Genomic DNA, 23,901 nt, shown 5'->3' on the forward strand with positions numbered 1-23,901 from the left:
TTCGACTAAGTTTTGCATACAATAAAAGAAGAGAGTAGAAAAAAAAAATCAATATTTATTGTTGTTGTTCATAGTAATTTTTTTTCCAAAATTATTTAAAATGACGTTAAATGTTTTTATTTTTCAAGTCCATTTGATGTTGACAAATTTAGAAAGTAAAAAAAGAAAAAAAAAATTGAAAAAAATTCACTAAAGACAAACAAAACACAAAATGTCAAAAAACATTTTTTGATATTTCTATTTTTTTTTAATAACTTCTTGGGTCTGTCTAATTGAGTAGAATCCTATGTGCGATTTTTTTTTTTGAAATTCTTAATAAAAGTTAGAAAATAATTGAGACACTTAATTTATCGCTCCTAAAGACTATCCTTGATGATGTCTCTGACAAGTATGAAATTTTGATTTGTCAAACATTTCATCATGTGGTATCTAACTTTAATGCCACATCATTAGATATGATAATTTAAGTAAATGTAGTATTATTGTAAAAGTTAACTTAAAAAAATAAAATAACAAAGAGTCACTAAAAAAGACAACCCTAAACTCTATGATGGAACATTAATTATGGCAGCGAGTGAAAAGCCATAAGATCATTTATTTCACTCCTTGTATCATGCTCTAACCATAATTTTAATGACATGACAATATGAGATAAGTATAAGACAAATAGTGAGATAAATGATCCATACTTTCATACTCTAAATGAAAGTATGCTCATAAATATTTTGTAGAGTGGATTTTTACAAACTGCAACGGCATTGATTTTATAAATTTTATAGTGGAAATTGATGGAAGAGCTACATTGAAATTCGCTTTATAATTGAATCACTACTAGAAACAAAAGTGTCCAATTAATATTTCTTAAGGATGTAAAACTTACTTGAAGTGCAAAATATCGCAAGAAGAGATGCATGTATTGTTATTATAATTCTTGTATAGAATAAGAAACAACTCTTTTGTATGAAATGAAATTCACATATTTTAATAAATCTCCTCTCATGTAAAGAGAATTTCTTCAATTATATGATTGAATTATATTCACTTAAAATTTTTGTTTTTAGTATAAGTGATCATGTTTGAACATGGTGTGATTATTTCCAACCTCATCGGATGTTTGGAAAGTGATCAAGCCCAAAGGGTGTGAAAGGAAGAGGCACAAGTCTTCACTTCAGGGTTGTATGTCCTTTTTGAATGCCTGTGTTTCGCAATCATTTGGGTATTTTTTTTTTATTGACAAAAAATAAATATTATAACAAAAGAGCAATTGTGAAAAGTTAGTTAGAAAAACACGTCCCAATTAAGTACAGTAAGTGAAAGAAAAGAATCAAGATTAAAACAACTAAGGAAAGTAGAGTATATGTAATTAATATATAATATATAGAATAAAAGGGCAAACAGAAGATATAATTCTTCATTTATAGTTTACTTATTCATCAAAATTAAGGATGCGCATAGGTTCTTATCTCACAGCTAATATTAATCAAGTCCAATTATGTTTGTTGTACCAAGTTTCATTACAATTGCCGAGATAGAAGGCCTCTAGTTTCACTAACCAACAAGAAGTATATTCTCCAGTTGGATTGTTGCAATAAAGCCCCATGTCCTAGTAATAAAACACAGAACCCCGCCAAAAATGGCAAAAGAACTTTGTAGTGTAGAAAATATTATTTCTGAAACTCCAATGGAAATTCTCACCAAAGTGGAGGATATGATATCCGAGACCATTATCTTTAGATTGGCATCGGATTGTCAAACTTGGGGATTGTTTGAGACTTCATTGATTATAACCATATGATATCTGTCAGTAAAACGACCTTCAACATACAACATTGCAAAAACAAAACGTAATGCCACGATGAGAAAGGGAAGAGAAAAACACTTCATTGTATAATTTAGCTTTGTCATGAAAGTGATGTTGTTGTTCCCTTATTTGTTTGTTCATATATATGAGCTAAAGGAAGCTTGATTTATATATATAGTGTTAATGTACACCTCCTACACCACTAAAACCTACCACTACCACTACACACCTCCACTACTCCTCACCCACTCCACCTACCACCTCCACTTTACCTACTACCACCACCCACTCTACACCTACTACTCCCAAAACCTCTCTATATATAGGACTTGTAATATACAGATAAAAAAAAACAACAATACAACAATCTTGTAATACAACAATCAATAATATACATCAATTTATTCTTACATGGTATCAGAGCAAGGTTAAGAACCTGGTCATTCTGCTTCACCGGCGGGCGGCAGCCTCACCTTGGCCGCCCGCCGGACCTCTACACATTCCCTAGCTTCCTCTATCTCAGTCACTGTCTTCCCGGATGATGCTTCTTGCACAAAATCCCAACCACCTCCTCATTCACCTCCCTTGCACTTGGTTTGGTGTCTCATACACCACTGATCACAACCACAGAGTCAACTCAATTCCATCAACCATGCCTCCTTCTTCACTTTCACCATCCTCATCTCAGACCCCCCAATACCTCCAAGAGCTTCTCGAATCAGCTCGTCCGCCACCACGTCGGCGCCGCCACCGAACGCCTCATCCACCTCTTCTGCATCGTCCTCGCCAGCTTCTGATCCACGACGACATCCTCTTCAACTACACCGATTCGGAACTCGTCGAACACCTCAAACTCTCCGAGATTTCTCTCAAAAACGCGAAAGAGAAAGGGGTTTTCAAGGTGTCGTTCCACCAACACTGATCTGTTCCACCAACACCGAACCCCGACCATGTTCGGATTCCCTGTACATTAACTCCATCTCAGCCCCAGATTCCAAGCACCCCTCTGTCTCCGGCTGGTGGCAAACCATCCAGCTCTACACCTTCCCCTTCCCTTCGAAACCAGTCGGCCTCCCCGAAGGCCACGCAAACCCACTTCTTCACCACACTCCATCACGGCATGCACCTCCTCAAGGACCAAATGGAGGATTTCCTCTCTCCACTATTTCTGCAAGGACGGTGAGGGACGGTGGCGCACTCTTCCCACGAGATCTCGGGTCTCTCCGCTGCGGAACGAGTTGCAGACTCCGTTGCATGAACTACCTCCGCCCTTCCGTCCAGTGTGGCCTCATCGCCCCCGACGAGGAGGACCTCATTCTCCGCCTCCACCGCCTTCTCGGCAACAGGTGTTCTTTGATAGCGGGGAGCATTCCGGGGCGTACAGACAATGACTGGAACACTCACCTCAGCCAGACGGTGATCGGCCCAGGGATTGATCCCAGAACCCACAAACCATTACGCCCTATTTCTTCCTCCCACGTGGATAACATCTATCAAACCCATCTCGGGTCTCTCTCTCTCTCTTGGGGTCAGCTGGGTGCGTGGTGTTCAGGTGAGCCCCTGCCACACAATCATAAAATATATCAATCCCACTTGTGCCACCCACCTCTCATCATATTTTCATATTTGTTTACTCTTTCACCTGCCAACCATCTATCTTTCATCATTGTGTTTGGATATGTGACCCACACTCACACACACACCCCCGGGATTTCTGATGCCAACATTTTATTTTTTTTTTTAATCATCACCCACTCCACTATCTCTTCTTTTACTATATCTCTATATATATATCTCTATATTTATTTTATTATATTGCACCAACCCAGCATATCGTTTCCAAGCCGCCCATGTTGGCTTGTCTCCTATTATTATTATTATTATTATTATTATTATTATTAAAAAAAAAAAAAAAAAAAAAAAAAACGATGAACTTGCACACCACACTCCTTTTATTCATGTCGGGGTTCCCCCCGTTCACAATTTTACATCAAAAAAAAAAAAAAAAAAAAAAAAAAAAAAAAAACAAAACAAAACAAAACAAAACAAAAAAAAAAAAAAAAAAAACCCCCACAAACAAAACAACCACACCCACAGGCGGGGATTTTCTTCTCTACTCGGCCGTCGGTCTTTTCTTCTTTCCTCCGTCCTGGGCAGTCCTTGCCGGTGTTGCCTCCGTGTTTCCCACTCCACTGGGCATGATCAGTACTCCCTGCTCCTCCACTGCAGCATATGGCGGCCCTCCAAATCGGAACATCACGGTGGCCTTCCGCTTCAGCTCCTTGTTTTCTGCCCTTAGCACGCTTATCTCTGCTCGCGCATCCTTATACATGCGTTGGAGCAGAGCCAGCTGGGAGTTTAAATGCTGCACCTCATTTGTCCTACTCTGCAGCCGGTTCGACAAGTTTGTGACCGCCGTCATGCTTTCCACACATGCCTTCAGAGTATACTGATTGGCCTCCACATCCGACTGCACAGCCATTTTTTGCTCCACCGACTGCATCGGAAAGTTCAACGGAGCAAACCCAGTGGTGTTTGGTTGAGGTTCACGGGACACCGCACCTGCTATCTCTCTTGTGGACTCGTTGAGGTCGGGAAAGAGAGTAAGTAGACCACGGGACGACGAAGCCATTTTCTCTCGCAACAGAGTGTTACAGACTCTCTCTCTCAGCACAACAGTGTTACAGCCTCTCTCTCTCAGCACAACGCAGACTTCTTCAGAGGTTTCTCTCAGTTTCTTGTCTGAGCCTCTGCCTCGGCCTCAGCTCCGTCTTGGTTAAATAGCCGAGGCAGCCACGCGCATCGCGCGCCTCTTCTCGCCGACAAACTGGCACGCCTTTTCATGGCACGCCTTTTGATGCATTCGGGCACGCCTTTTGATGGCACGCCTTTTGAGGGTGCGGGCACACCTTTTGAGGGCACGACTTTTGAGGGCTCGATATCTACATCCATGTATATTTTTTTTTTGGGCAGCCTATATACACACTCATACAGTGTCTTTTACACCGGTCAGCTTTATCAATCCCTTTGTTTCAACCTCAAATAGGTTTCTATCTTCACACCTATTTGAGTTTGAGGGGGGGTTATACCAGTATAATGTATAAGTCGCCCATGGCGCACTCCCTAAGTCACCCCCTTGGTGCACCACCACAGCTTCTACATCGGTCCAACATGACCTCGTAAACTGTCCTGCTACAACGGTCCGACATGACCCCGTAAACTGTCCTGCTACATCGGTCCGACATGACCCCGTAAACTGTCCTGCTACATCGGTCCGACATGACCCCGTAAACTGTCTTCTACAACGGTCCGACATGACCCCGTAAACTGTCCTGCTACATCGGTCCGACATGACCCCGTAAACTGTCTTCTACAACGGTCCGACATGACCCCGTAAACTGTCTGCTACATCGGTCCGACATGACCCCGTAAACTGTCTTCTACAACGGTCCGACATGACCCCGTAAACTGTCTTCTACAACGGTCCGACATGACCCCGTAAACTGTCTTCTACATCTGACACGACCACACAGTGTCTGCTTCAACGGTCCGACATGACCCCGTAAACTGTCTGCTACAACGGTCTGACACGACCACACAGTGTCTGCTTCAACGGTCCGACATGACCCCGTAAACTGTCTGCTACAACGGTCTGACACGACCATACCGTGTCTCCTATCCTGTTTTATTTTATTTATCAGTTTACTTTTCTGTTTGTTACTCTCTCCAAACTCAAGTTGGTTAGTTCCTATCCTCCTTGAGTTTGAGGGGGGCTGTTAATGTACACCTCCTACACCACTAAAACCTACCACTACCACTACACACCTCCACTACTCCTCACCCACTCCACCTACCACCTCCACTTTACCTACTACCACCACCCACTCTACACCTACTACTCCCAAAACCTCTCTATATATAGGACTTGTAATATACAGATAAAAAAAAACAACAATACAACAATCTTGTAATACAACAATCAATAATATACATCAATTTATTCTTACATATAGTAAAATAATCAATGGATCAAATTAAAGTAGATTATGGCTATCCAAGTAGATTATGTAAAAAATAAACTTGGAACTGTTTATTGTAATTGTGAAGTTTGAAAAAAAAGTGCCTTCAAAAAGGACGTGGAGTTAGACAAATAATTCATACTCTAAGTGAAAGTATCACTCACAAATATTTTGTATAAAAGCAGTAAAAAAGAGTTAAGAAGATTATGGTTATCCATGTATAACTTGGTAATTTTCTATGGATCACTTTATTTATTTGCTCATAATTCAAACACTAAAGCATGAGATAGTAAATAAAAGAAATGTTGCTCAGCTTATGGAGGTTAAGACTCGTGACATTTTTTGGGCCAACTAAAACCCATGTAGTTTTAGGCCTTTTTATTAAGGGTGTGTTTGGTTGGAAGATTTAATAAGTGAAATATAAATGAAAGGAGAGATACAATCTCACTTTTTGTTTGGTTATAATGAAAAACAAAGGGGAAAAGAAAGTGTGAGGAAAATATAATATCACTTTTTGTCTTTTTTGGTTCACTTTAGGCTCTTTTCTTTCTCCATTTTTCAACTTAACCAAATATGATTTAAATTCGAATTCTATCAATTTTTTATCTTTCTGTTTCTATTTCTCTTTTTATTTTTCTCATTAAATCATCCAACCAAACAGTATAAAATACAGATTTTAAACCATTCAAACTTTTGGGTAAGCCTCATAAAAAAGCTTAGAGACCATGACTATGCTGGGCCAAACCCATTGAGCTTTAGCCTGGCTATACTTCAGTATGGGCTATAGTCTGGGCCTATGCTCAAGAATCGAACCTGCAACTCAGCAGGTCAGGTTAGGCTACCAAAAATCAGCCCACATCTCCTATTAAAAAACTCGATAACCTTTCCAATTTTATTTTGAAAAATTTATTAAAAAAATATTAAGATTTAATTTTTATAACAAATAAGCATTGAGTTTTTACTTTTATTAATATAAACTCTAAATTTTTTATATTTTTTTCAATGTAAATTATCTGCCTATTTTTGTTAAGCAAATCGGCCGGGAAAAAAAAATTTAGTCATTAAATTCAATGAAAAATAATATTTTTGACATTTTACATACATCTACATTGAGTTTAATGATGAAAATACCTTTTGTGAGATATTTTTATGTCTTTTATAAACTAAAAGACTAGAGGAAGATTTTATTTATTTATTTATTTATTTTAAGAATATATGTAAAAAAAATGCTACGTATTTTTAATATATGATACGTAATTTTTGATAGAATTATGATAACTTATGGTTCAAAAATGAAGTTATATATTTTTTTTAATACTATGCATTTTCGTAATAATGTTATACATTTCTTGATTAAAAAATATTTCAATAATTAAAGTTAGGGAAAATTGCACATTAGTGCATTTAAAAAAAAATTACAAATCAGTAGTAAACTTGATCAATTTTAATAATTAAAGTTATAATTTTTTATAATAAATTTGTAAATATTTTGTAAAGATACTACTAATTTACAATTTTTCTTATATTTTAACAAGACATCCAAGAGACTAAAAAAGAAAAGAAAGAAAGAAAAAAAATCTATTTATTTTAGTATTTATGGTCGTGCAGACCACTTCATTGTCACCCGCCACTTTTAGCAAAAAATTTCCACAATTTTGTATGTAAAACTTATTTATAGTTATTTAACACATTTGGATGACAAAATCAGCTTTCACATCTCATATAAGTAGTGGCGGAATTAGAAAAATAGTTTAGAAGGTATTTATTAATTAAAATTAATTTTTTTTTTCATAATCAATAACAATAGATAATAATTTTTTAAATTAATATTAAGCACAAAATATTAAATATTTAATATAAAATTTTTTAAATTTCTATTTTTGCAATTGACCTTATGAAAAATCAGAATTGAAAATATAGTGTTACTTATAACTAGTGTATTATAATCAATTTTAATACTTAAAGTTATAATTTTATTAATTTTTTTTTATAAATTTGTAAATATTTTGTAAAGATACTACTAATTTACAATTTTTCTTATATTTTAACAAGACATCCAAGAGACTAAAAAAAGAAAAGAAAGAAACAAAAAAATCTATTCATTTTAGTATTTATGGTCGTGCAGACCACTTCATTGTCACCCGCCACTTTTAGCAAACAATTTCCACAATTTTGCATGTAAAACTTATTTATAGTTATTCAACATATTTCGTTTTGCATCTCATATAAGTAGTGACGGAGATAGAAAAATAGTTTAGAGGGATAGTTATTAATTAAAATTTTATTTTCTCATGATCAATAACAATAGATAATAATTTTTAAATTAATATTAAGCACAAAATATTAAATATTTAATATAAAATTTTTAAAATTTTGTTTTTACAATTGACCTTATAAAAAATCTGAATTGAAAATGGCCCTGTTTGGTACAGTTTTTTTTCAGCTTATTTCAGCTTTCAGCTTAATTTAAGCTATTTTGATGTGTTTGGTTTAGCTTAACAATGCAGTTTATAGCTTTTTGTAAGTTAGAAATCAACTTATTCTTTGAGTGGGGCAGGAGAAGCTTAATTTATAAGTTAGAAATCAGCTTATGTTCATAGTTACAAGCTATAAGCTGTTAAGGCATAAGTTATAAGCACTTTCCCACAGCTCTACCAAATAGGGCCAATATAGTGTTACTTGAGAGGGTAATTTATATGCGGAATTGGGCCGAGTTGGGCCTTTATGGGCCTCTGTACGAAGGGCTGAGTAAAGAGGCCATAAAGTTACTCCGGTCTTGAAGAGGCTTAAAGTTAGCCCGATCTCAAGCCCAGAAGGTAGACCGGTCCGAGTTACTCTTGATGTTAGTCCGGTTGAAGGACGCTTTGTAGTTAGACCGGTTTAAGGATGCGTTGAACTTATATCGGTTGAGGCACAGTATGGTTAGTTCGGTCTAAAAGCCTTACTAGAAGTTAGATCGGTTTAGACTTAACACTGTTGACAATGGAGGAACTGGGGTAAGAACACTGAAGGTAGAACCGAACTAACGATAGTTCGGTCTACTCTGTGGATCGGCGTGATCATGATTACTTCGGTCATATTAGAGTTCAGCCATGGTAAAAACCATCTCACTTGGTTTAAGCAGTGAGGGGGTGTTGAAGGATAAGCATTATCTTTCAGGAGTGTGAATCCTAGGAGGACTCTGCATGGAGGAGTAGAAGTCCTACTAGGATTGTGCTACGCAAAACCTATAAAAGCTCACAAACATCACCTTTGGAGAGGTAACACACCTTTGTTTTCTGAATTCACAGAGTTTTTGTCTATTTGTCAAGCTTACTGACTTAGGCATCGGAGGGGCTTCCGGCACACACCCGCCGGCTAGCTCACGTTTGTGTTTTTAGGTGATAAAGCGACGACGTACGGAAGAATGCAGACTTGATCAACAGGATTATACGAGAAGGTTTATTTATTTCCCGTACATTACTTATAACTAGTATATTATAGGCAATGCGAAGAGTATTGTATGTTTTATGATAGATTATATAATAATGTATAAATAATAGTGGTTCCATATCAATCATTGATATACTGTATCACTAACCAATAGTAAAGTAGCGCATGGAAGGTTAATCTCATTTGTCAAATATAATTAAATAATTCAATAATTTCATATTTTTGTAGTGAGGTTGTTTACATGTAAGTAATGATTTGGTATCACTGTTACACTAAAATTTCTTTCATAAAATTTTCATGACTAATGCTGTATGCACTAATTAATGTACCAATTGATGATGTGACATAATTTAAGATATTTTTGATATTTGTAATTGTATAATGAGTGGGGTCAATATTAGTATCATAACTAGTGTTAGTACACTAGTTATTACATAAATTGGTGCATGTAGCACCCCTCAATTTTCATACATAATAATGTGACTTGTAATTTTTTCATTTTCAATCAAAACGTCTATCATTATTTTGTAATTTGAAAAATATCATTAAGAAATCATTCTAAATGAATGTTATTTCTATGTAAATTTTCTATTTATTAATTATTTTCCTTATATGCAAAAAAAAAAAAAAAAAAAACAAAGGAAAAATAAAATATGAGGGAGGACACGTGACTCCTGATCTCTTCATAGCTCCGTCACCGCACATAAGAATATTACATTCAATTATATATGTAATTAAATTATATATGCACTTAATTTATTTATTTATTTATTTGTTACTACGATTGAATTTGTTCAAATATAGTGATTATTTTCACAACATAATAAGAAGAAAAAAGGAAAAAAAATAAGCATTTGTGAGTAATATTTGCAAAAGTTTAAAACAAAAGTACGTATAATATATAAAATATAATTCTTCATAGCATCTAGTTTACGGATACATCAAAGTAAGGTTGCACGTAGACTCTTAACTCATAACTAATCTTAATATTTGCAAAAGATTGAACAACTGAATGGAAAGTATAAAGTGAGATGATATAATTTTTTTAATATTTAGTTTATTAATACATCAAAAGAAAGTAGCTCACAACTAATATAAATCGAGCCCAATCATATTGTTTGAACCAAGTTGCATTACCATTAGCGACATAGAATCCCTCTGGTCTCTCTGTCCAATAACTAGTATATGTTTCAGTTGGGCTTTTGCAATAATCAGCTGTTGTATAGTAATAAAATATATTGATACTCTGTTGCTTAGAACTCACCAAAAATGACAAAATAAGTGAGTAGTATAGAAAATATTGATTCTGAAACTCCAATGAAAATCTTCACTAAAGTTGAGGACATGAGTTCCAATATCATCATCTTTAGATTGACAATGGACTCTCAAGGGTTTAGGATTGTTTGGAACTCCACAAACTATAAAAACAGTATATTGGTCAGTAACAGCTCCTTCGACATACAACATTGTAAAAACAAAATGTAATGCGAGGATGAGTAAGGAGAGAAAAAAATAATTCTTTGTATATGCCATGAAAGTGAAGTTGTTTCCTTATTTGTTTGTTACTCGCATGCATGAGCTAAAGAAAGTTTTACTTATGTAGTGAAACAATCAATGGATCAAATGGTCAGTGAAAGTAGATTTTGTGTATTAAAGTGAAGTTAGATTTTGTATATGAAAGTAGATTTTGGCAATCCAAGTAGATTATGTATAAAATAAATATTTGAGAAAAAAATAATTTTGAACTAGTAATAGTAATTGTCAAACCAAGTTTGAGAACCTGCTTGCAAAGAGGTCATTTGTGTACACTAATAGCGTAAGATCAATTGGACCCAGCTGTTTTCTAATCCATTGATGCTGTGAACCTCATCTTGCTAACATGTCTCCATTTTATTAATTATTGATTTCCGATTGTGAGTTTGGCATATAGTTTAAAAAAAAAAAATTAATTACTTTTTGTCTTAGTAATTTTTTTTAAAGTTATTCAAATTTTTTAATTTTTCAAATTCATCTTGTGTAGATGAATTTAAAAAGTAAACAAATTTTATTAAAAAAATTCACTAAAACTCAAAAAAAAAAAAAAAAAAAAAGAAGAAGAAGAAGAAGAAAAAGAAAAACAACAACAACATTTTTGGCCTTTTTTTTTTGTTGCCCGTTTTGGACCTTTTCTTTTCAATGTTTTTAATTTCTTTCTTTTGGTCGGTCTATTCAAGTAGAATTCAAAACTCAAAAGTGAAAATTTTAATTTAAAAAAAAAAATTCACTAACAATTAAAAAGAAATCAACAAAAAATAATTAAAAAGTCAACCCCAAATATCATGGTGGAACATTAATTATGGGAGTGAGTGAAAAGCCATGAGATCATTTATATATCTCACTTGTTGTATCATCTTCTATCACATATTTTTTTAATCAATAATTTTAAGGGTTTCATAATATGAGAGATGAGCATAGGATAAAGAGTGAGACAAATGATCCATACTCTAAAGAAAAGTATGGCTCACAAATATTATGTAAATGGATTTTTACAAACTCGAGCTAGAGGCATTGATTTTATAAATTTTAAGATGGTTTCAACTCATTATAATTGATATTTTGTTTCTTTATTTTATTTCTTTTAATAGTGAATCATTAGTTGGACTAGGTTATGTAATTTTTTTAATTGGATTTTCCACATTAAAAATCGAGTAATACCAAAATGACCATGCTTATTTGTTACATTAAATTTACTATCTAATTTGTCATAATTGTATTAGTTGAATGGATTTCACCATTTATTATTATGTTAATAATACATTGTTGATACATCACATAACAAACCAAATGCGATAAATAAAGATGATCATTCTTGCGTTACTCGTAAAAATAGCAAGTTTTTTTTTTATGTGTGCTTGATTTATTTTTATGATTGCGATTTAGGTTGGGTGATTAAATGAATCAACTAAACAACAGTAAAGCAAATTCATATGTATTTAATTTTTCAAAATATTCATCTAAAAGTTCACAAAAAGCGTTTGACACCTTTTGGGCCAACTGAAGCCCATGTAATTTTAGGCCTTTTGGATAAGCCTCATCAGAAACCTTAAAGCCCATGTCTGGGCCAGAACATACCTATCGACTTTAGCTCCGATAGGCCTGAGTATGGGCCGGCTCGACTAAAATATATGATCTGGGCTTAAAATGAAGGATAGAACCAGCATATCAGCCCATCGGGCCACCCAAACTTGCCCCACCACAAGTCCGCATATAGCTCATGTCCTTCCCATTTGAAAATTGGATAAATTACAAATTCATTCTTTAAAATTTATTTAAAATATAAATTATCTCTTATAATTTTAAAACTTATTTCTCGTCCTTTCAAATTCTTAATTACACAATAAATAATTCATTTTATTAATAAATCATTTGAACTGAATGCTTTAAACATCGGGCTTCTTTTTTAAAAATTGCTTCAACCCATGAATGCTGTGGCTGAAATTTGAACCTGCAAATCATAAAAGAGCAGCACAACCAACAACCATTTAGGCATGCACTGATGTTGTTTAACTTGTTAAATAGATATCATTTATCATTTCTCTTACAAAATTAGAAACTTATTACGATGGTTTTCTTGCAAAAACAAAGTATGAAATTTTAAATTTTGAATTAATAACAAATTAATAGTAATAAAAATATGTATTTTTGTAATTTTAATTATTATATTTTATTTATTAATATATTTATAATATAATGATTGAATTATTAACTCTTAATCTGATATTTTTCCCAACTCGCGAACGGTTCGAATTGCAAGAAACTCAAAGCCATTCTTAAACAGAAGAATCTAGTCATTAATTAGTAAGGAGTAAATGGAGAACCAAATGTAGAATAATGAGAAATGCTCTATCTCAAATATTTTATCAAATCTCTCATATGAGGTGAGACACAAATTCACATGTGTGTAGATCCCACACCCATATGAGAGATTTGATAGAATATTTGGGGTCCCTCGTATAACTCAAGAATAATACTACATGTATCAATTGGTATATTAATTAGTGTATTAATAAACAAAAATATTAGAGATTCAAAATGTCTCACATGTGGGACCCACATAATGTGACACAAATTTAGAGTTTCGAATATTTATAATTTATATAATGAGTATGGTTAATAATAATATCATAATATATGTTAGTATATTAATTAGTACCAATTAGTACTTGTAGCATCACGGAATTCAAAAGGGAGGTGGTTTTTCTTAGGGCTGAGCAAGGAATCCGTGAAATTCGTAATCCGATCTAGTCCAGTCCAATCTAGTAGGTTTGGATTGATTTTTTGAATCTTTGGTTCAGTTCCGGATTGAAAAATTAAAAATCTGTAGTCCATGGATTGGTTCTGGATTGAACCCCGCGATTTCGGATTGGAACCGATCTGGACCGTATACAAATAGTATATATTTTTATTATACACTCTCTCATATAGTATCTTCTCTTATTCCATATAAAACCTAAACACAAACCTCAACCCGCATAATATCTTCTTTTATTGCTTTTGTTTGTTAGTTTTTAGTTTTGATTTGTAATGGTCTAAATACTTATGGTGGAACCAGTTTTCTTATGGTTGTTAAATTCTAGAACAATGTATCACTATTATAGAAAGACATGTTCCTATTGTGGAACTAATATAATGTTATGTTTATGTTTTTATGAAATTAAAGTGTTATATATATATATATATATATATATTTTGTTATTTAATTATGTGAATACGTGGTCCTAAACTAATCCAATCCATGTTTAAATGGATTGGATCGGATTGGCTCCTCGATTTAAACAGATTGGATTTGTTCCAATTTTTCAGGACTGTAGATAACAGATTGGTCTTGCTTTTACCCCAATCCGGTTTTATCCCAAACCGGTCCAATCTGGACTATGCTCACCTCTAGTTTTTCTAATTGGGAAAAGAATAATACTATATGTACCAATTAATGTACTAATTAGTGTACTAACAGATAATGTGGTATAATTTTAGAGGTTTTGGTATTTGTAATCTGTATAATAGATGGAGTCAGTAATAATAACATAACAGTAATTGATACATTAATATGTGCATTAATTGGTATATGTAGTACTACTGTTAAAAAAATAAGATCATTTTAGTGGCTTATACTTTTCACTAAATTTGATTCTTACCGCACAATGGGGTATACTTATACCAAAATTTTTGTTTAAAAAAATAAACTTTTTTGACATGAAATTATTTTGTCCATAAAATTATATTTATTACTTATATTTTTAAAACATTGTTGCTAAAGCTAAATGTATTGACTTTTTGAGATGATTTTTGGTGACAACTCATGATGATAGGAATCGGTCTCCTAATTCTTTTACAACAAAATTTTTATTTTTAAAAACAAGAAAATTTTAATTTCTAAATTTTTTTATGTTATAGTTCCAGAAATTATTACTGTACGGGGGCGAAATATCCTCTACTTTCCGTACTCCTTGTACTCCAAGTTTCTCTTGACGGCGTCTTCTTGGCAACACAGAAACGGTGAGCTGCCCGGCGGTGGTGCGCCGGATAGACCCTCCGACGATCAAGTTAGTCCACTTGAGGAAGAAGAAGACTGTTAGAGAGAGAGTGTTCTTTTTGGGGAAGAAGTTGCATACCTCTAACGTTCACCTTCCTCCACTATTTCTAGGCTGGCCATGCAGCCCCAAAATCGTGCGCGCACCACCTCTGTTGTCTTTCCCTGGACAGGTGGCAGTGCTTGCCTCTCACCACCTTACGCGTGTAAAGATTTTGTCCTCCGACCAACACATGGAGAACTGCCAACGGTATTGGTGCGTGCGTGGAGCAGATGTCCTCTCTCTCACGCCATTGGCCCAGGTGGCACACTTAACCGAAGTACCACGACCGGCCGGTTCCTTGTGGAGGCAATTCTCCACAAGCACACAACCGAGCTAATAAACGCCGACCTGCCACTTGGCATATGGGCCAAAGTGTTATGCTTATGACCGGGCTATTTATGATCGGTCCCACCTGACTGACCGGCCATGAAGCACGCTGGACTTCCACCGCTCTTCATTCTTGATCACATGAAGTCCGTCCATCTCGGCCGATCGGTTAGGCACATGCCGGCGCTAATCGCATCTCAAGTCTAGTTCGGGCTCCTCTTAGCTTGGTCATCAGACACGGCTGCGCGCTCGGCCGCGTCATAGCTCGGCCAGGCATTGGTTCGTGTCTGGTCGATCGACCTCTCCGGCCGTGCAAGTCAGGCTGCTGTGCCGTGCAAGAGAGGAGTCTGCCCGGCGCTGTGCGGTTCGTCATGATCGGCGTTATCATAGCTCGGCCGTACTAACGCGCAAATCTCCCCTCTCAATTGCCCTTTAGCCCCATCCAACCTAGTCGTGATTGGGGTTACCATCGTGACCGAGCTAACGGATGAGTTGCGCCATTACCAAGCCGAGCACGATTGGGGGCATACCTGTCGCCGAGCTGTCCCATTTGGTCGGCCATTTCCTCCGCAGTCTCATCAAAGGTCGTACAGCCGTTCTGACAGCCGCGTTCCCAGTGCCACGTGGCTTCACGCCATTGGGTCGTGCAGCCAGCTATTCTGCACGCGCAGAATTCAAACGGCGCAGCCGTTTGGGTTCCTTCCCCCCTCTTTTGTATTCCAACGAAGGGCCTAAAACCCTTCACTTTTCACCTTCTCTTCCACACAAACCCTAAACCCTAGCTTCCATATTCTTTGAGAAATTGCCCTCATTGCCGCTGCATCTCACCTGTTTCCGTTCCTATTTTTTGTTTCTCGTGAGGTCATAACCAAGTTCGAGAGGCCCTGTTCTTGCATCTGGTATTTGGTAAGTCCTCCTACCCTTCCTTCAAACTCTCGTACTCGAGTTCCTCAAGTTTTCCACTTTTTTGTGCTTGTATTCTTCATGTTTATGCTTGGGGCCATTAGAGTTGCTTTCCCTTGCTTAGATCTTGCACACCCTAGGGCAAACAAAAACAGTAGGAATGGATGGGGCTTTCGTGTCCCTTGTTTCTCCTGGGTTCGAACGAGTTCGTCCTATTTCTGGGATGAATGGTTTGAATCTGGGTAGAACCGAGCTAAACGCTCGTTTAGATCCATAAATGACACTACGGCCGAGCAAAAAACTGGTTTGTGGCTTCTCGTAGAGGCTGTAGCCGAGCTGAACTACCAATTAGACCGGTAATAGAACTGAACGGGGTGAAAACTTGAGGTCATTACTTGGGCCTTGACCGAGCTAAAGGCTCAGTTAGTTCGTCAAATAGGACTCGACCGAGCTATAACTTTGTTAGGATCTCCTTCTTGGACCTTGATCGAGCCAGAAGTGGAGAGTTAGAACCGAACTAGGAAATCGACCGAGTAGCCTAGCCAATGTAGGGGTCGAACCGGCCAAACACTAATAATCCCTTCACTGAGCCAATTCCCATAGGGGCCGCGCAATTTATGTCATGCTAACCCTTGGAATTATTTTTTAACATGCAGAACAAATAGGACCTACCAAGCCAGTCCAGCACTATAATTGGTGGAGCTCAAAGACCGAGCAAATACACCAAACATTTTTGTCCGAGATACAAGTTAGTTCACCAAATAAAACCGAGATAGATGGGCAAGTATCGATTCATGGTGAGCTCACCTGGTGCGATGGCTGAGTTTCGTAGGGAGTACAACATCCCAAATAACGTCGTCTTAGAGCTCGCCAAAAAGAGAGACACCCCTTGGGGGTATCTAGACCGGTGCCTTTTCACCGTCGTATCAATAGTAGAGGGAGGGCTCCGCTTCCCGGTTCAACCCTTGATCTGCGAATTTTTGAGGCAGACAAGGCTTTGCCCGACCCAAGTTTCAAATAACACTTACAAAATAATAAACGGGGTCGCCGAGCTGAACCGGAGGCTCGGTCTCAATTTCGGTCTGGCTGAAATTTTCCATCAGTATAGTCTAAGTAGAAATAAGAGTGGGCTTTACTGGTACCTCAAAGTCAAGAAGGGCCGAGCAAAGCTAATAGAGGGCAACCCAGACAAGGAGACCAACGACGACGACTTCTTGTGGGTGTCCGGTCGCTATGAGGACACCGAGGCACCCATACCGGGATGGTATATTAGAAAGGATTTTGGCAGTGTCGATGAGTCACTCGGCTGACCGCGCTATTTTTTTTATGCATCAATTACCTTCCATTCCGTTCTAACACTTGTCTTCTTTTTGCAGATAAGCACCTAGCAGCAGACTACCACCAGGCCAACCAAGAGGCCATCAAAGCCCTACTGTGCCATCCTGCCGAGGAGAGGGAGGCTTCGAAACTGCTCGGCTTCGAACAGACATACCACTACACCGCACCGCGCAAGAGCCGGGTTACCGACTTCCTGCGTGCGCCAACCCCAGAACTAGATCCGAACCTACCACCGATCAGGCTTGTTCCACTCACCGCCGAGCAAGAAATGGCAAAAATCAGGGACATCAAGTCCATGATCACCGGGGAAGAAGGCGAGTCCCAAAAACCAGAGGCAACCGGGGGGACATCCTCCACACCCGCCGGGCAACAAGAAGGGGTAGTACTGGCACTTGCCAGCGAGCAACCGGCTGGCCGGTCAAAGAAAAGACCGAGGAAGGACCCGGTCGGGCAAAGCCTCGCTGACGAAGACTCCACTGGGCTCGCTGCCACCGAGCTGGGCGACCAGACCGAACAACCATTGGGCGGGCCTTCCAAATCCCCAAGTTCCCCCCCGGTCTGGGCGCCCGAGATAACGTACAAAGGCCGGGCAGTCTCGTCTGCTGATTCGGTGTATGCTGACAAGGATTACTCCCTTGGTTTCAATATGACCAAGGGGCTAATCCTTCCAGCCGACATGAAGAAGCATGACGAGTTGTCCGATCTGAAAGTGCTTCGCTCGACAGCCAAGTCGATAGCACTGGTAAGTTTTTCATTTTGTTTCATTTTGCCTTCAAGTCATTGCTCGGTTTTTGTTCGGTTGCCTTGGTACTCATGATCTCTTATTTGCTTGCAGGCCGCGCAAAAGAATTACCTCGCCCACGAGCGTATGATCACCGTGCGGCAGAGTCTGCGTGAGGCCATCGCCGAGAATAAGGCCCAAAAGGCCGAGATAGCAAAACTCAAGGCCGCGCAAGAGGCGGTCGCGGCGGAGCGAGACATCCTGAGCCAAAGGGTCGACCGAGCTAACGAGGACAAACAACGGGCCGTGAAGTCGGCGAAGGCTCGGTACCTTGCTGAGCTGAGGAAACTGCGTGATGCCAACAAGCTAGCCATGGACAAGGCGGTCGATGATGCCGAGGACCGGGGATATGCTCAGGGTGAGAAGACTTACGAGCACCAGGTCCAAGCGACCAAGGACATCTTTTTCCAGTGCGGTTGGAAAGCCACCGTGGAAAAAGTTGGCCTCGGTCAGGACGCTGACATGTTCCTTAACCCCCCTACAGCCTACATCCCGGTCTATATGCAGGCGTACGCTAATGCTACCCAGAACCGGCTTATCGCTGAGGCAAGGAAAGAGGCCAAGGAAGAAGTCACCGCCACGCAACAAGCCGAGCAAACCACTACCGAAGCATCCCAAGATACGGAAGATGAAGTGGCTGACCGGGAGGTTGCTGTGGAGGATGGAGCAGACGATGATGCCGAGGAAATCCTGCCCGAGTAGACAACTGAGATCGCCGAGCAGACGATGGAGGCAGCCGAGCAAACCGTGGACCTTGAACTGGACTAAAGATCTTCCTTGTTTTGTTTTGTTTTTTTTTTTTTTTTTTGGATATAACGAGCTATGTCCCCCATCTTGTACTGAAATTTCCTTTATCAATGAAACTTTTGAACTTCTTGCTCGTACATCTTCTATTTCTGTTCGGTTGGCATCTTAAACGTTTTCTAATCAGAATTAGCAGTTCGGCTCCTTGAACTTTCAGATGAGCTGACATTTTAACTCGGCCGAGCAAAATCTGCTCGGCCTTGACTGGTTTGTAGACTGTAGAATTCCAATACTTCAACGTGACCGAGCAAAATCAGCTCGCCTTTTAAGCTGGGTAAGCCGCCAACATTTCTTTTCCGCCGAGCAAAGTCAGCTTGGCTTTTTATCGGTTGGACAAAACTCCAACATTGCGAATTCTGCCGAGCAAACTCCGCTCGTTTTCCATATTGGACAAGACACCAATATGCCAACTGGGCCGAGCAAAATCAGCTCGGCCCTTACATTGGGCAAAACACCAATGTTTCAATTAAGTTGGTCATGACGCCAACATTTCAACCGGGCGAGCAAAACCAGCTCGGCCCTAATGCGAATTGGTCCATACGCCAATTATATCGTTGGACAATGCACCAACTGTTTGTGCGGTCTGTTTCCATTCCGGCGAGAGGAAATCAGTCCGGTCCCATTCAGGTCGGTCTCCTTGCCCCTGGCATCTATAATTGCCTTGCATCCTTGCGAATTCATTGTACAAAGATGTAATACCAAACAACAAGAGGGCTAATTTTCATTACAAAAACATTGCTATCTTTTACATCAAGTGCCAAAAGGCTGAAGGTCTAGAAAAGCTAAACAATACAAGCAAATTACATCTTAAAAGTAATAGACCTTAAGGTTGGCCGTATTCCATGGTCTGGGGATAGCCTTGCCATCTAAATCTTCCAGATGGTATGCCCCTTTACCAGCAAGACCAATCACCTTGTATGGTCCTTCCCAATTTTCACCGAGCTTTCCTTCGCCAGGGACCACTGTGTTGCCAAGCACCTTTCTTAATATCCAGTCCCCAATCTTGAACAGCCTGGGGTGCACAGTCTTGTTGTACTTTTTGGAGAGTTCTTGTTGATAAGCTGATATGTGGATCAATGCTCGCTCCCTCCTTTCTTCAGCAAGGTCCAACTCCAATGCCACCGCTTCATTACTCAGATCTGGCAGGAAACTTTCAGAGCGGATGGTTGGCATGCCAATTTCCAACGGGATGACAGCCTCCATGCCATAGGCCAAAGCAAATGGTGTTTCCCCGGTTGACTGCCTTGGCGTAGTACGGTATGCCTAGAGCACATTAGGGAGTTCTTCAGCCCACTTGCCCTTAGCCTTCTCAAGCCGCTTCTTCAGCCCGTCCAGGATAGTCTTGTTTGAGGCCTCTACTTGACCATTTGACTGAGGATAGGCCGGTGTCGAATTGTAGAACTCGATCTTCAACTCTTCACAAAATTCGCGAAAGAGTTTACCATCAAATTGAGTGCCATTATCCGAGATGAGGGCCTTGGGTATACCGAAACGGGTGATGACGTTTTGCCATACAAACTTCTTCACGTTCTTTTCCCTTATGGTCGCTAGTGGCTCAGCCTCAACCCACTTGGTGAAATAGTCAGTGGCGGCAATGAAGAACTTGCGATTGCCCGGTGTTGCTGGGAGTGGTCCAACAATATCCAGTCCCCAAAGCGCGAACGGCCAAGGACTTGAAAGTGGGAGCAAATCTCTAGCTGGCTGGTGGATCTGGTGAGCGAATTTCTGACACTTTTCACACCGGCAAACGTATTTCTACGCGTCCGCCTGCATGCACGGCCACCAGTATCCATGGGAAATTGCTCGGTAAGCCAAGGACCTGCCTCCAGTATGGCTTCCACAGATGCCCTCGTGTATCTCATAGAGGAAAGCCTCCACCTTGGTGGGGTGGACACATTTCGAATACGGCCCGGCGAAAGATTTCTTGTACAAGGCCCCGGACGGGAAGAGCCAAAACCGCTCTGACTTTGCCCGGATCTTGTGTGCCGCCATCTTTTTTTCTGGTAGAATTTTATCTTTCAGGAAGGCGATGATAGGATCCATCCAAGAAGGGCCCAAGTCGGTACAAAGTACCTCAGCCACTTCCGATTCTTTTATACTTGGTCGCGGTAAAAATTCTATCATCAAGGGGTTGGGAAAAACTGTCTGAGTAGAAGCGAGCCCGGCCAACTCATCAGCCGTGTTGTTTTCTTTGCGGTTGATCTGTTCAACCCTTACGGCATCGAACTTCTTGATCTCTGCACGCACCAGCGCCTGATACTTGGCCATTCTTTCATCCCTGGCCTCATACTCCCCTGAGACTTGATTGACCACCAGCTTGGAATTGCTGAACACCATCAAGGTCGACGCTTTCATTCTTAGTGCGCTTCTTAGCCCGGCAAGGAGGGCTTCATATTCCGCCTCATTGTTGGATGCCGGGAAACCGAGCGTAATTGCTTGTTCAATGATCATTCCGTCCGGTGAAGTCAGCACGATACCCAGCACGGCCCCATGTCTGTTGGATGCCCCATCGACGAAGAGTTTCCACATCTCGCCGACAAACAGCTTCCAGCAATCAGAAGGGTTTTGGGAACTCCTCAAATCCAAGTCTCTGTTTGGCTCATTCTGGTCTCTTTCCTCGTCATGGTTGACTTTCTCCTTCATCGAGTCATTCGCCTTCGCTGGTTCGGTTGCTCTTTGCCCTTCCTCCTCTTGCACACCAACACTTGTTTTTGTTGCCAGAACCATGGGTTGTGCTAAATCCGCACCAACCAAATCAATCGGGCAGACTAGATGCATCCCAGGGGCAAATTCCGCCACAAAGTCAGCAAGTGCTTGAGCCTTGATTGCGGTGCGCGGTCAGAACTTGATGTCATATTGCCCTAATTCCACGGCCCATTTCAAAATTCTCCCAGTGAAGTCTGCCTTTTCAAAAAGCACTTTGAGCGAGAACTCGGTTAACACAATTATTGTATGGGCATGAAAATAGTGTGCCAGCTTTCTTGACTCCATCATTAGGGCCAGCGCCAATTTTTCCAAGGGAAGATATCTCGTTTCGGCTGGGAGCAGAGTCTTGCTTACATAGAAGATCGGTAGGTGCTGGATGCCTTCAGCACAGACCAATACCGCGCTGACTGCGTGTTGAGAGACAGCCAAGTAGAGGTACAACTCTTCACCTGGCTGAGGTGTGACCAAAATAGGGGCTGTGGAGAGATATGCTTTCAGGTTTGCTAGTGCGCGGTCGCACTCATCATCCCAGAAGAACTTGGACTTCAAAGTTTTAAAGAAGGGCCTGCAACGATCCGAAGACCGGCTGATAAATCTATTTAACGCGGCTGCCATCCCGGCAAGGTGTTCTACGTCCTTCGTGGAGTTAGGACGCTCCAGCTCTTGTATTGCCTTCATTTGCGATGGGTCAACTTCAATCCCTAGATTTGTGACCAGAAAACCCAAAAACTTCCCGGTGCCGACTCCGAAGGCGCATTTGGAAGCATTTAAACGAAGCTTGTGGCGTTTAAGTATAGCAAACATCTCTGCTAGGTCGGAGAGGTGCTGAGCTTTCTCCTTACTTTTCACCACCATATCGTCGATGTAGGCCTCCATGGTATGGCCCAGCATTGGGGCGAACATCTTTGTCACCATCCGTTGAAAAGTCGCCCTGGCGTTCTTTAGTCCGAACGGCATGACTTTGTAGCAATATAAGCCTTGGGGGGTTGTGAACGACGTGATCTCTCTGTCCGGTTTATACATGGCTATCTGGTCGTAGCCGCGATATGTGTCCAGCAAGCTAAACCTCTGATGGCCAGCGGTTAAGTCCACCAGCTGGTCAATTCGTGGGAGGAGAAAGCTATCCTTGGGGCAAGCTCGGTTGGCAGTCTTGTAGTCAACGCAGACTCGCCCCTTGCCGTTCTTCTTCGGAACAACCACCGTGTTGGATATCCACCGAGGGTATTGCACCTCCTCTACGGCCCCAACTTCCAACAAATTCTTCACTTCTTCCGCCACCACTTCAGCATGGTACAAGGCTGAGCGGCACGTCCTTTGAATGACTGGCCGTGCATTGGGGAAGACATTCAACTGATGACAAATAAAGCTCGGGTCGATGCCAGGCATGTCTTAAGGCGTCCAGGCAAAGGCCTCCAAATTGGAAACCAAGAAGTTGACATAATCCATCCGCTCGGCACTAGACAAAGATGATCCCAAGAGGAAGAATTTAGTTGGATCGTTCTCGTCAATGCGCATTTCCACCAAATCTTCGACCGATTTTTCCTCGGCCTTTCTTCCTATGTCTTCAAGGACCTCTTTACCCTCAGGCCCCTCAATCATTTGGACAAAGCCTTTGGCCGCTCGGTTGCCATTTACCGCAACGAAGCATTGTTTTTCCATCACCTGGTCCCCCCAAACTTCCTCTATTTGTTCGCTTGGTGCCGGAAAGCGCATGACTTGGTGGAAGGTCGAAGCAACTGTTTGCATGGCGTGCAGTCAGCCCCTACCTAAGATCAAGTTGTAAGTCGATGGAACTTTGAGCACCCAGAATTCTACTTGCTTTACGACTGATCCCGCTTTGACCGGCAAAATAATCTTTCCGATTGGCCATTCTGGCTGTGAGTTGAAGCCGACCAAAGGGGACGTTGCGGGGGCCAAGTCCTTGTCTTCCAACTTCATTTGTTTAAACACGTCATAATACATAATTTTTCCCGAACTCCCCTAGTTGATCAAGATTCTCTTGATGTCAAAGTCTTTGACGCGAATAGTGACTACTAAAGCATCATTGTGCGGCATTTGGACTCTTTCCAAGTCCTTGGTCGAGAATGAAAGGATGTCCTTCTCTTCGGTCTTTCCCCTCTTCACAGCGGGCTGAATAGAGAGCACTTCCCTCATGTGCTCGGCCTTCTTGATCATCCC

The 23,901-nt window shown here is 40.1% G+C and overlaps 3 protein-coding genes across 3 annotated transcripts; 1 reads left to right on the forward strand and 2 right to left on the reverse strand.

Annotated features, from left to right (window-relative positions):
• Positions 1-2,419: 2,419 nt before the first annotated feature.
• LOC145793793 (uncharacterized) lies at positions 2,420-4,504 on the forward strand (the record flags this gene model as incomplete). The annotated part of the gene is made up of 1 exon (XM_082876662.1): positions 2,420-4,504. A coding segment is annotated over one exon (1,284 nt), but the record flags the coding sequence as incomplete, so codon positions are not given.
• Positions 4,505-19,767: 15,263 nt separating this feature from the next.
• LOC145793794 (uncharacterized) lies at positions 19,768-20,220 on the reverse strand. The gene is made up of 2 exons (XM_082876663.1): positions 19,914-20,220; positions 19,768-19,799 (listed from the first exon to the last, which is right to left on the reverse strand). The coding sequence occupies exons 1-2, from the start codon at positions 20,218-20,220 to the stop codon at positions 19,768-19,770; spliced, it is 339 nt and encodes a 112-aa protein (XP_082732789.1).
• A 60-nt stretch (positions 20,221-20,280) lies between these two features.
• On the reverse strand, positions 20,281-21,744 carry LOC145793795 (uncharacterized). The gene is made up of 2 exons (XM_082876664.1): positions 20,841-21,744; positions 20,281-20,639 (listed from the first exon to the last, which is right to left on the reverse strand). The coding sequence occupies exons 1-2, from the start codon at positions 21,742-21,744 to the stop codon at positions 20,281-20,283; spliced, it is 1,263 nt and encodes a 420-aa protein (XP_082732790.1).
• Between the last annotated feature and the right edge of the window lie 2,157 nt (positions 21,745-23,901).

Source organism: Camellia sinensis, chromosome 6, assembly GCF_055761805.1.
Source record: "Camellia sinensis isolate YWXY chromosome 6, ASM5576180v1, whole genome shotgun sequence".
Taxonomy (NCBI): Eukaryota; Viridiplantae; Streptophyta; class Magnoliopsida; order Ericales; family Theaceae; genus Camellia; species Camellia sinensis.